The sequence below is a fragment of the Haliaeetus leucocephalus genome, unplaced genomic scaffold (assembly GCF_000737465.1).
Source record: "Haliaeetus leucocephalus isolate CR32 unplaced genomic scaffold, Haliaeetus_leucocephalus-4.0 Scaffold339, whole genome shotgun sequence".
Lineage (NCBI taxonomy): Eukaryota > Metazoa > Chordata > Aves > Accipitriformes > Accipitridae > Haliaeetus > Haliaeetus leucocephalus.
Genome location: NW_010972775.1, coordinates 24,044,848 through 24,056,534, shown reverse-complemented (window position 1 = coordinate 24,056,534; position 11,687 = coordinate 24,044,848). Strand labels below are relative to the sequence as shown.

The 11,687-nt window shown below is 66.4% G+C and overlaps 2 protein-coding genes across 2 annotated transcripts in view; one reads left to right on the top strand and one right to left on the bottom strand.

Moving 5' to 3' along the window:
• Positions 1-5,694: 5,694 nt before the first annotated feature.
• On the bottom strand, positions 5,695-9,455 carry SERINC4 (serine incorporator 4). The gene is made up of 12 exons (XM_010572334.1): positions 9,405-9,455; positions 9,150-9,296; positions 8,559-8,737; positions 8,365-8,444; positions 8,173-8,266; positions 7,898-8,109; positions 7,576-7,671; positions 7,377-7,503; positions 6,988-7,060; positions 6,649-6,700; positions 6,382-6,538; positions 5,695-5,911 (listed from the first exon to the last, which is right to left on the bottom strand). Exons 1-12 carry the CDS (start codon positions 9,453-9,455, stop codon positions 5,695-5,697), a joined length of 1,485 nt encoding a protein of 494 aa, XP_010570636.1.
• Positions 9,456-9,491: 36 nt separating this feature from the next.
• HYPK (huntingtin interacting protein K) overlaps positions 9,492-11,687 on the top strand; it is a 3,262-nt gene continuing 1,066 nt past the window's right edge. The window contains exon 1 of the mRNA XM_010572332.1: positions 9,492-9,758. Coding sequence (XP_010570634.1) covers positions 9,492-9,758 — 267 coding nt within the window. The remainder of the gene's footprint in view (positions 9,759-11,687) is intronic.

Below are 11,687 nucleotides of genomic sequence, written 5' to 3'. Positions count from 1 at the left end.
CCCCGGGGCCGGGCCGCCCCGCCGGGGACCCCGGCAGCCCCCCGCGCCTGCCTCGGGTCTGTCTCCTATTAAAGTAGCTTGTGGAGCCCTGCAAAGCCCGTCTCCTCCCTCCGTGCGCCCGGGTGGGGGGGCTGGGGCTGCCTGGGGAGCGGGAGGGGGCACCGGCACCGTGCCCCCCCGGCCGGGAGGGAGTGTTCGTGGCCGCGTTTCATGCTGGTGAAGAGGGATGGACCAAGCACGGCTCTTGCGGTGTGGAGCAGCTGCATCTTCGCGGTGAGGAACAAAGATGGGGCCTGGTCTGGGAGGTGTCAGGGGATGTCGCCTGGGGGGTCAGGGCGGCCAGTGGGACCCCGCGCAGGGGCGTGTGGGGAGAGGGACAGAGGGGCGGTAAACACCCTGGGGAGGGTGGGATCGCTGGAAGCCTGGACGGATGAGACCAGGAAAGGATCACGGCTGAGAGAGATGGGTTGCAATGAGGGTGGGAAGGAGGGCTGGAGCTGGCGGCAGGGAGGCAATGCGGGTCTGGGGCGACGGCGGCTGGGTTTATGTGTGGACTGGACGGCTTCTGCAGCCGGTGGGACAAGCAGGCGCAGGAGCTGAAGCAGGGTAAGCTGCCTGCTCCGCAGCACCTCTGCGGGCACAGTGAGACTGGGGAATTGTCTACGGAGAGGACACGAAGCTGGCAGCAGGGCTATTTCTTGTGCTAGGTCCAGCAGCAGCGTGGAGCTGCCCTTGGGATGCTGAGGTCCAGTCCAGTGCTGTGGCCTTTGCTCTGGCCCACTGTCCTCTTCACTTCCCTGCAGGGCCGGGAGCAGTGGCATCAGCTGGTCCCACCACCTTGGCAGGATGGGGCCCAGTGGCTGCCGCGGGCCCTGTGTGGCCCCAAGCTGGGTGCCACAGCAGGCAGAGCTCCTCACTGGGCAAGGTGCAGCACTGCCTCCACCACATTGGTGCTGTCCTTGGCGCTGGTCTCACAGAACGGGGAGCCGTGGGCCTGGGGGGAGCAGGGGGTGTCAGTGGGGTCCCTGCTGCCCTTAGGGGCCCCGAGGTGCGCCTGCTCACCCTGGCCAGTTGCTGCCTCTGGCAGGCTGTGCTGCAGGTCTGTCTTGTTCCCCACCAGCATGAGTGGCAGCGGCCTCTCTGTGGCCTGTGGGAGGGAAGGGCAGCTCAGAGCTCCCTGGGGCTGGCAGCCTCCACCTGCTGCTGTAGTCCATCTCCTCAAGGAGCCCTAGAGCTCTGTCACATGCACCGGCTGCACCGTGTCACACCTGTACCATGCAGAGGAGCAGAGTGCAGTTCCAGACCCAACACAAACACCAGTGAAGGGGAAAAGCTGGGGGGAAGCAATCCTGCTGCTCCCAGAGGCTGGCCCCCCACCTTGCTTTGCAACCAGCCCAGCTCGCTCCTGTCTCGTTCCTGCTCCCCTAGGACTGTCTGGGGCATGGCACAGCCTGGCCCCAGAGCTCCTGCCCCTTTCTGTGGGGGCTGGGTGCCTGTTGGACCCTTCCTGCTACCTTGATGTCCTCAATCCACTGGCGGACGCTGAGGAAGCTGCTTGGGGAGCTGATGTCATAGAGGAGCAGCACGCCGTGGGCTTTGTGGAAGTAGCACTGGGTGATGCTCTGGTACCTGGGGCCAGGGGTGTCACTGCTGTGGGCCTGGGCCAGGCCCACTGCCCCAGGGCTGCTCTGCTGCTGGTGCAGTGACTGCCAGCCTGTGGGGCTGCTGCCAGAGCAGGACCTGGCCCTGACTGGCCTGGCATGGCATCAGGCAACCCAGCCCCTGCGCTCTCGCCTCTCCTGCCCAGCTGTGTCCCAGATCTGTAATGTGGTTTGCTCCCTGTCCACCAGCAACTGCTTTATCTGCAAGTCCATCCGTGCTGGGAGGGACAGTCAGGTGCTGCTCCTGTGCCTCTGCCCCAGCTGGGTGCCGAGGGTGCTGGAGATGTCTCCTCTGAACTTGTTTGTGCAGAGGTGCATCAGGAAGCTGGACTTCCCCATGCCCCTGTCCCCTGCCAGAACCAGCTGGTACATGGGGCAGGGGATGTGGGTTCCTCTCCCCTCTTGCAGTTCTGGTGAGACAAGCAGCAGTGGGGTGCTGGCACAGGGTGTGGGTGTGCCCCGGTTTCCCCCGTAGCCTGGCCCTTTGCACCGGATGGGGAGTTGCTGGTTACCTCCGGTGTAAAGGCAGGAAGCTTCCTCTTGCTGAAGCGCCTGGGAGAGCCACTGGGTCCGTCTGCTTCACCTGTCGGGGGGCCAGAGGCCTGCTGGGTGACAGATGTCATGGTGAGGGGCCCAAACCAGGGAGCTGCGGGCAAGCAGCCCTGTGTCCCTTTCCCTAGCCCGTGGTGCTGGGCTGGGGGCAGATCCCTCACCTTGGTGCCCTCGTGGGAGCTGGAGGGAGGACTGTCCTCCAAGCTGTGGCTGCCTGCACTGCTGAGCAAGGAGGCTGTGTCTGGGCTGGAGGCCAAGCTCTGCTGCTGCCCGAGGCTGGCACTGCTGCAGCCCAGGTCTCCATCTGCCCCAGAGGCTGCATCGGGGAGTGGGTGGTGCTGGGAATTCCCCCCCTGCTCCTGTGCTGGAGGGCAGTGCTCAGGGAGGGGGGGGCTGCAGCCTGCCTGCCCCTCCACCCTCCATCACTCACCTGCTGTGGGTGCCCTCTGGGCGGGCAGCAGGGGGCCATGGCTGTGGGGCAGAAGGTTCAGCATGGAGGCACCCTGTGGGGGGGTACCTGGGGGGGACTCTGTGGCCTCCAGATCCAGGGACTCAGGCGGGTCCCAGAGTGCTGGCAGCAGCCCATGTGCTGTGTCCCCGTGAGTGAGGGCAGCTGAGCCAGCCAGCCACTGTGCCCTGCGGCACGGGCCAGCACCCAGCATCCCTGCCCTTGCGGGTGCCAGTCCTGGCCCTCTGCTCCTGCATGGGTGCCAGCCCCATGCTCTGCAGCAGCTGCAGGGCTCACCGCTCGCAGGTCCGGTTGCGAGCCGAGCAGCAGGGCTGAGTGCAGGCTCTTGCTCTTGCAGAGGCTTCTGTTTGTCATCCTGGTGGGAGGGAGCCGGGGGGCAGCAGGGGCTGACCCAGGGGAGGGCTGTACCCACAGCAATGGCAGCCTGCAGGCAGCAGCACATCCCCAGCTGCCCCAGTGACTGCTCCCCCTCCGCTGCCTGGCCGGGCTGGGACATACTGCAGCATCCTGACGTAGCTTGCGAACGCCAGGTTCTCCTCCGCCATCTCCCACAGGGCCAGATGCTCCCTGCAGGGACACAGGAGCCTCATGGCAGGGCCCCCATGGGGACCTGCCCCCTTGGCGGGCACAGGGGCTGCATGGAGCCTTCCAGCCCCAACCCAGCAGGCACCCCATGCCTGGGGAGGCAGAGGTACCCGTGGAGGTGCTGAGACGGCCAGGGAGTCCCAAGGACACCGAGAGCTTGCCAACAATGGGCCTGGAGGGATGTGCCAGCAGCTCTGGGCAGGCTTCCCAGCTGCCTGTGCTCATGATGGGGCCGAGCAAGGCAGCATTTCCCCAACGGGCACCTGGCCTTCCCCACAGCAGCAGGGCAGGCAGGAGCGCACAGGGTCTGGCAGAGCGTCCCTGCCCACGGCTGGGCTCGGCAGGGCACCTGCTGGCAGTGCCGCCTGCTGCTGGAGCAGCACACAGGGCTGGCGCTGGGCCATGTGCAGGCAGGGTCTCCTGCAAAGCTGGGTACAGCCCCGCCATCCCCCTCCCGCAAAATGCCACTTATTGTGCTGCTGCGCCTGCTCAGGGAAGTCCCCCCACAGCTGCTCCAGCTCTGCCTGCAGCTGGGAGACGCTGCGCTCGGCCTCACGCAGGGTGCGACGCAGCCGATCATTCTCCTGGGCAGGGCGAGACGAGTCCCTGCTGGGGCACAGCCCGGTGCACCGGGGAGCTCTTGGGTGCCCAGGGCTGCAGGGGATCACTGCCTGGGCCCCTGCCCAGCCCTACCTGGGTGATGTCCCCAAGCTGGTGCCACAGCTGCCTGGCTCCTGTCCCTGAGCCCTGTGTGGGTCCCTGCATCTCCTGGAGAGGGAGAGGTGTGAGCCACAGTGCCCAGCCTGGGGTGCTGGGCGCTGGGCACTATAGACCCCCATTGCTCCCAATGCAGCCCCCGCTGCTCCAGTTGGAGACCCCACGGTGACTGCACTGCCGCATCAGGACAGGGCCAGACCCCAGCGTTGCCCTGCAGTGCCACCCTCACCTCCTGCGGGACCATATCCTGCTGGCTGCGGCAGGCTGGTGGGCACAGGGCCTGGCGGGAGCCCTGGCCGCAGGTGTCAGTCCCCATCTGGCACTGGCTGCCACCGCTGCAGCATGGGGCCTGTTGGGTGCAGCTGGTGCCGTGGCCCTGCAGTGCTGCTGGGCCCCATGGAACCGCCCTGATGTGTCTGCTCTGCGGATGGGGGCCCGGGGCTGGCCCATGATCCTGCAGCAGTGCTGGCACCGTGCCCTCCTGGGCAGCTGGGCTGCCCCCCCGCCAATGCCCTGGCTCGCTCTGGTACCTGCACTAGTACCCCCACCCAGTGACTCAGGCTCCCCTCCCACTGAAGCACTGGGCGCTGGCAGGTGCCGGGGGCTCCGTCCGTCTGTCTGCCTGTCCATCCATCCTCCCCAGGGCTTTGCCCAGCCACAGAGAGCAGATGGGGTGGAGGGTGGTCTGGAGGTGCTGTGACCATGGTCCCCATGGAGAAGGGCAGCTGCTGTGGTGGGGGACAGGAGCAGCTGCAGCCAGGGCTGGGCATGGTGCCCATGGGACCCCACAGCCTGGCATTGTCCCCAGTGTCCTGGGGCAGGTCCTTGGCCAAGCAGTTTGGGACCGTCCCTGCTGCCCGGGAAGGTGCTCGTCTGGGGGTCCTGTCCCTGCACTGGCCCCACTGCCAGGCCAGGCTGGTGCCACAACAGCTCGCAGGCACCTTTCAGGCCAGTGCACCCAGCACCACGTCATGTTGGAGTCACCCGTGTCCTCGGGGGGGTGAGCTGGCTCCTCCAGGGGCTCAGCTGGGAGCATGCAGGGAGCACCAGCCATGGGCTGAACGCTCTCCTGGAGCCCGGGATCCTAGGCCAGCGCTTCCTCCTCTGCCACCCCCAGCTTGTCCCCCCCTCTCCAGCAGAGCTGTCCCAAAGGCACCCTTGGCCATGGCTGCTGCATGGAAGGGGCCGGTGCTGGGGTGGTGTGGGCACCTCCATGCCCAGCCCTACATCTGCGGCCTTCATGGGGGCAGATGGCACAGACTCAGCTCTGAGTTTTATATAAAAATGTATTGAAGAAGCTATTTACAATAAGCACACCGTTGGTGGATAAGCTGAGACACAGAGATGGCCAGGGCAGAGCCCTGCTTGCCCGGCAGACTCTGGGCCAGGGCAGCCAGACTGGTAGCCAGTGTGTGGCAGGAGCTGCCTCCCTGCCCAGAGGGACCCCAGCAGCAGCCAGGGCTGAGCACCCACCACCTGGCCCCCTCCGGCCAGCCCCTCGGGTGGCCCCAGCTCAGCGCAGGACTGGTGTCCCTGTCAGCGCCCACCTCCTGGGTCACCCTCAGGCTCTCAGATGCCGCCATCTCCTGGGACGGGGGTCAGGGAGGCCAGTGGAACCCAGTGGGGCCAGGGCACAGGCACAGGGCATGGCAGGCACCAGCCCCTGCTGCTGCCATGTGAGCGGCCGGGCACAGTCTGTCCCAGCAGGGACTACGTGGAGACACTGATGCGCTGCTGGGCGCGTCGTCGCCGCACGACGCGCAGGGCTGGGCTGCTGCGCCGGTGCTGGGGGGAGCTGTGGAGGCAGAAGGGGCTAAGCAGCAGCCACAGGTAGAGCAGGACACAGGCCCAGCACGAAGACATCTTCACCCAGAAGGTCGACCAGCTGCCGTGTGTGAAGGTGGTCTCCAGCACTGCATTCTCATAGCTGGTGGGAGAGGGCAGCTGTTGGGCACCGGAGGGATGCCAACACGGGGGATCCCAGCACCAGCTGCACCCACCAGGTCACCCTGTGTCCCAGCAGCTGCGTGGCCCTGGGCACGTCCCACCTGCCATGGAGCCCCCTCAGCCCTGCAGACCCCAGCCTGGCTCACTGCACTGCCATTGGCTGCCATTGGCAGGGGCTGTTGGTTGAAGCGGTGCAGGTCTGTGGGTGCAGAGCCATGTGCTTCCCCAGCAGGCACCAGCTCAGTGACACCAGCACGGCCTGGAGCAGAGGGCCAGTGAGGAGTGCAATGCTGCAGCCTGAGCCTCCACAGGGAGCGGGTTGGAGCTGGTGGGGTGATGACGCTGAGGGGGGGATGATGCTGGGAAGGGGGTGACAGTGCTGGTGGCTGCACTAGCAAGAGGGAAGGGGAGCAAGAGCAAGGAGGGCTGGGCAGAAGCGTGGGGCTCTACCTGAACCAGTTGGTGAGGGTCATCATGACGTAGAGTGAGGCGAGGAAGAACACAAAGTGGAAGGCTGAGTAGCTGTAGACCACCCGGTCTCGCTCATCCTGGATGATGCACTGTCCCCTGGCGGTCTCCTCCGCTTGCTCGCATGTTGGCTCGGCGCCTGGGAGAGCACAGGGGCACGGCGGCTCCCGCACCCCCTCCTTGCCAGCACCCGCTGGGCTGGGACACAGGCACTCAAGGGCAGGGTCTGCCCACCCACCCGGCACCCACCTCTGAGCTCCTCCTCCATCTTCTCTGGGCAGCAGAAGCAACAGGAGGGTTTCTGCAGAGAGAGGAGTGTGGTGGCAACTGCTGCTGGGGCAGGGCAGCCCAGCTCCATGGCCACCACTGCTGGGCTGAGCCCTGCCGCAGGATCCAGCCCTGCCTGGCACTGGGGCTGCCTGACTCTGAGGAGCTGGTGCAGGCAGGGGTGCTCTGTGGGAAGTCTCCTGTGCTTGGCTGGACAAACCTGCCCCAGGCCTGGGTCCAGGGCTTGGAGTGGCAGGTCTGGGGTGTCCATGGCAGGAGGACACAGGGCACAGCGGGGGCAGGGACAGCATCCGTACTCACTTTAAACTCAAAGCTGTAGACTTTGACCATCCAGAGGGGCCCGAAGACCTCAGCAAGGTAGGAGGCTTCATTACTGTGCCCAGGAGAGAGGCAGAAATTGTAACATGGGCACCAACTGCCCTGTGCCAGGCACCCAGTGCCCCCCTCCATGGATCTGACATGACTGGAGGACACCTGCTGTGCTGTGCCTGGGGTCACTACACTGTCCCTGCCCATCTGCAGATGTCCTGCCTGCTCTGGCCCTGCGATCCCTCGGGACATCCCCTGGCTCTGCTGGCTGTGCCACAGACTGGGGACAGGGTCCCCTTGCGGTGCCTGTCAGGCTCGCCATGCCCAGAAGGGCCGGTGCTGCAGGGACCCTGACTGCCCCACGCCGTGGGTACACGCACCATGCGAAGAGCACGCAGGCGTACATGATGGCGGCCCCCAGGACAGCAACGGTGGTGTCCTCTGTCTGCAGCTCGTCCTGACGGACGCCCGGGAAGCAGACGGTGAGGTTCTGCCCCTTGTAGAGCACTGTGGGGAGGCGGAGGTGAGACCGGTGCGTGCCCCGGCGGGGGGCTGCCGGCAGCAGGCGGGAGCACCCACCTCTCTCTGGGGGACGGCTGGACAGTGCAGAGAAGGTGAGGTACATCACATAGCAGCTGATGATTGAGGACTGCAACAGCCCTGACCGCGGCTGCTCTGCAGGGGTGAGGTCAGAGGTGTCACCAGAGCCCCTGGTGTGTCACGAGCTGGCAGATGGGCTCTGCGTGGGCCCCGAGCAGCCCCCTCCCACTGCTCCCTTGCCCCAAGGCACAGGAGGGGCCAGCGGGAGCCCTGGGGAGCCCACAGCTGCCCTCCCAGCCCCAGGACACGAATGGCCCTGCAATGCTGTGGCCCATGCTGTGCAGTGCCATGCGGTACTCACTGAGCCGCACGCAGGGCGTGATGGAGATGAAGGACATGATGCCGCAGAGGCTGCCATTGACGGTGAGCAGCGCCTTGTTGAGGTGGCAGGCGGCCGGGTGGGTGTAGTACTTGTAGAGGAAGGAGAAGGCGGCGGAGGCGAGGGTGTAGAAAGCGGCCGTGGCCAGCAGCACGGCCAGGTACCAGCGCTTGTCCTGCGCGGCGCCCGTCAGCCTGCCAGGAGAGCAGGTGAGAGCCAGCAGCAGGCAAGTGCCCGCCCGGCACCCTGGCACTCACCAGTTCTTGTTCCAGGTGTGTGCGAAGGCGGTGATCAGTACCAGCTGGATGAGGATGAAAGCGAAGCCCCCACAGACGCCCGTGTAGTGCCAGGCTGGGGGGACAGGGCAAACGTGGGGGCTAGCACAAGGGCCACGTAGGTGCCACATGTGGGGGCCCAGGATGCCTGCTTGGGCAGGGTGGGGGACGCACCTTGGATGAAGCTGTCCTCAGGGATGAAGAAGCTGGCAGCCCAGAGCCCCACTAGCACCAGCAGCTTCAGGAGCCAGAACCTGCGGGGCAGCAAGCATCAGGGAGACGGGGCCCCCAGCAACCCTATCCCTCTGCAGCCCCCGGCAGCCCCATCCCTCGCCAGCCCAGCCCAGCCCTGCGCCCCATCCCTGTACCCATTGTGGAGCTGAGCGCGGCAGTCGGTGCTGGAGCGCACGTTGAGGAGCAGGGCGGCCTGTGCCAGGTGGAAGCAGGCGGTGCCGAAGCAGACCCGGTACACGGCCGAGGAGCCCACCAGCCGCTCGCAGTCTGTGCCCCCAGGCAGGTGTTCGCACAGCACCACTGAGAAGGGCACCTACAGGCATGGTGAGTGACAGGACAGGGCTGTTGGTGTGCCTGACACGCCTCAGCACCCACGGCATTCAGCACCCCTGGAATCCTGACACCCACAGCATTCCCAATACCTTCTCCATCCCCAGTACCCCTAGGACCCCCAAGCACACTGGGCAAGTTCTGCATCTTCAGTACCCCTGGAACCCCTTCCCTTTGGCACCTCCAGCACCCTTGGTACTCCCAGCAGCCCTGTTGCTCCCAGTATCCCCAGCATCCCAGTACTCCTGGCTCCCCTGGCAATTCTGGGACCCCCAGTGCTCCTAGGACCCCTAAGTCCCCCTGGGATGCCTGGCACCCCGGCATCCCCAGTGCCCCCGGGACCCCTGGCATCCCAGCATCCCCATCACCCTGGGTGTCCCAGCTCCCGCCATCACCTTCTCCCTGACGGCCTGGGCCACAGTGCGGGACAGCATGAGGCAGCACACGGCAGAGGCCAGGACATGCAGGAGAGTGTAGAGGATGCGGGTGCTTGTGGATACACGGAGCCCATGGCAGGAGCTGCAGCCACAGCTGCAGCATAGCTGGGGGGAGCATGGTCAGTGGGGACCCCAGCGGGCCAGAGCTGCCCCCCAGCCTGGCCTGGCACACCCACCCCAGTCCAGCCCTGCCCCCAGCCCCCTCAGTCCTACCTGGCAGAGCAGAGAGTGCAGGAGACGGCTGTGTGCCCGTGTGCCCGCCATGGCCCGGCTCGGCTCCGCTTGGCCCCCACTGCCCTGATGGGATTAGGGGGATTGTCGGCTCGGCCCGCCCTGCCATCTGCTTTCTGCTACCTCCTGGCAGCCACCATCGGGGCGCTCTGCGGGGAGCCTGTCCAGGGTCCACCAGTGATCCCTGGCCACGGGGCCCCCTGCCTGGGATCCTGGCCCCTCATTGGGCAGGATGAGGCTGTGGCAGCCAGTTTGGGCATGGGCTGGCATGGGGGGCATGTGGTGTCCGTGTGGGGTGCCGTCACCTGCATGGCAATGGCTGGTCCCCTTGACAAGGTGCGGGTGCTTGGGCTGTGGCTGCGCAGAGCTCGCCCAGTATCAAGGCTCTCCCTTTTCCCATTCTTCCCCGAAGTGAGGAGTCCAGGGTGGGCAGAAGGCCAGGAGGGGACAGAGCCAGGACAGCTGACCCCAGCGGCCAAAGGGATGGTCCACAACACAGCATTGTCCTCGGCAGCAAGACTGGAGGCAGAGGAAGAGGAAGGGGTTTGGCTCCCAGCATGGCTGTTGCTTGGAGACTGGCTGGGCACCCGGCTGTTGGTGGGAGGCAATGAGCGGCTGCCTTTACAGTGTTGGAGGTTGGTTTATTTTTCCCCTTTCATTCATGGCTTAAAGTGTCTTTAGCTCAACTCACAAGTGTTTTTGCTTTTGCTTTTCCTATCCTCTCCCTGTCCTGCTGTGGGGGGAGGTGTGAGCAGCTGTGTGGGTGCTCAGCTGCTGGCCGGGGTCAGCCTACCACAGCCCCCTGGGATCCCAGGGAACATCTCGGGCAGGCTCATCCCCACGCACACGTCCCTGCATTAGGAGTGGTGGGACACAAGGAGTGGGGAGAGGGGAAAGGGCCCTGGAGGCTGCCGCAGAGGTGGGTGCAGCACGTGGTACAGCAGGCACAGGAGATGAAAGAGCTGGCACAGGAGGCCGCTCTGGGGGCAGGTTTCTATTTGACTCCCTGGCAGGTTTGCCAGGCTGGCGTGGCACGGCCAGACTCAGCCCCAGGCACTAAGGGGACAGGGCAGGCGCTCGGGCTGCCGAGGCTGGAGGTGCCGCAGGGCCAGCATGAGGCCCCAACTGGCAACCCGGAGAGCTGGAAGTGGAGTTGGCCCCTGACAGCATGGCCGGCCGATGGCAGAGCCCGGCAGGGACAGTGGCGTGGGCTCCCCAGCTGCCTGGCAAGGCCAATGAGTCAGGCACAAGCTGTGCTCACCCGCCTCACTCCCAGGCACACTCCTGGTGGAGAGGGCCCAGCACAGGGCGCTGTGGTGCCCTGGTCGGGAGCACCAGGGTCATGGTGTTCTTTTGGCTACACGTGTACAACATGTCCCATGGGCTCAGCGCACTACAAGGGCAAAGCAGTGCAGGGGCTCAGGCCAGAGAGCTGGGGTGGCTGCTCTGCCCAGTGGTGAGAATGGGGTGGCTGCATCCCACAGGGGCGCTCAGCAGATCAGGGTGGGGAGCACTGTGCCTGTGGCACTTTCCCCCGGGGTCTGCAGGCCCCACATCTCCCCACTGCTCCAGCTTGGGCACCCAGCCCGGCCAAGTGGGCACGGACCTGCCACCATAACTTGGCCCCCCAGCGCCACGGGCCGATGGCGGCATTGACAGCACCAGGGCCGGCTGGCTGCCGAGGCGGCCCCGGCAGCCGTGTGGTCGTGCAGGGAGAAGCGCTCCTGGCACTGGCAGCCCTGCGTGGCCGTGCATGGCAGGGACCCTGGAACACACCTCAGCACCCACTGCCCCACAGCTGCCCGTGGCGGGGACACATCCCTCTGCCACGCGCCTGGGTCTGCCCGGGCTTTTGCCTTTAGGCGGCAATGCCTTGGCTCCTGCCCCGAGGAGCTGAGGCAGCCGCTAGGAGCAGTGCGGGGCTCCCCACGCGGCGGGGGTGCAGCCTGTCCCGAGGGGACCCTCAGGGTGCCGGAGGGAAGCAGCGGTGGCAGACCCGGCTCTCCCCGGCCGGTGCCCCACAGCAGCCAGGCGCCATTCCTGCCGGGCTCCGGGGGCCGCGCTGCCGCTATGGCGTCCGCCGGGGGCCCGCTCCGGCCCGGCCATCTCCCGCTTCCAGGCAGCGCCCGGGGAAGGCGGTTCGGGCCACTCCCGTCCTTCCACCGCGGTGACGGCGGCGGGACCCCGAACCCTCCTTCCCGGCCTAGCGCCTGCTCGGCCGGCGGGCAGCGCCCAGGGCTGCGCCCTCCCCGGCCCGGCACCGCC

Excerpts from the sequence above, each read along its gene's own strand:
- SERINC4 (XM_010572334.1), bottom strand. The coding sequence starts at position 9,455 with ATGGCGGGCACACGGGCACACAGCCGTCTCCTGCACTCTCTGCTCTGC. Across the intron at positions 8,738-9,149 it reads CCCAGGCCGTCAGGGAGAAG|GTGCCCTTCTCAGTGGTGCT; the intron begins GTGATGGCGGGA and ends CCATGCCTGTAG. Across the intron at positions 8,445-8,558 it reads CGCGCTCAGCTCCACAATGG|GTTCTGGCTCCTGAAGCTGC; the intron begins GTACAGGGATGG and ends GCTGCCCCGCAG.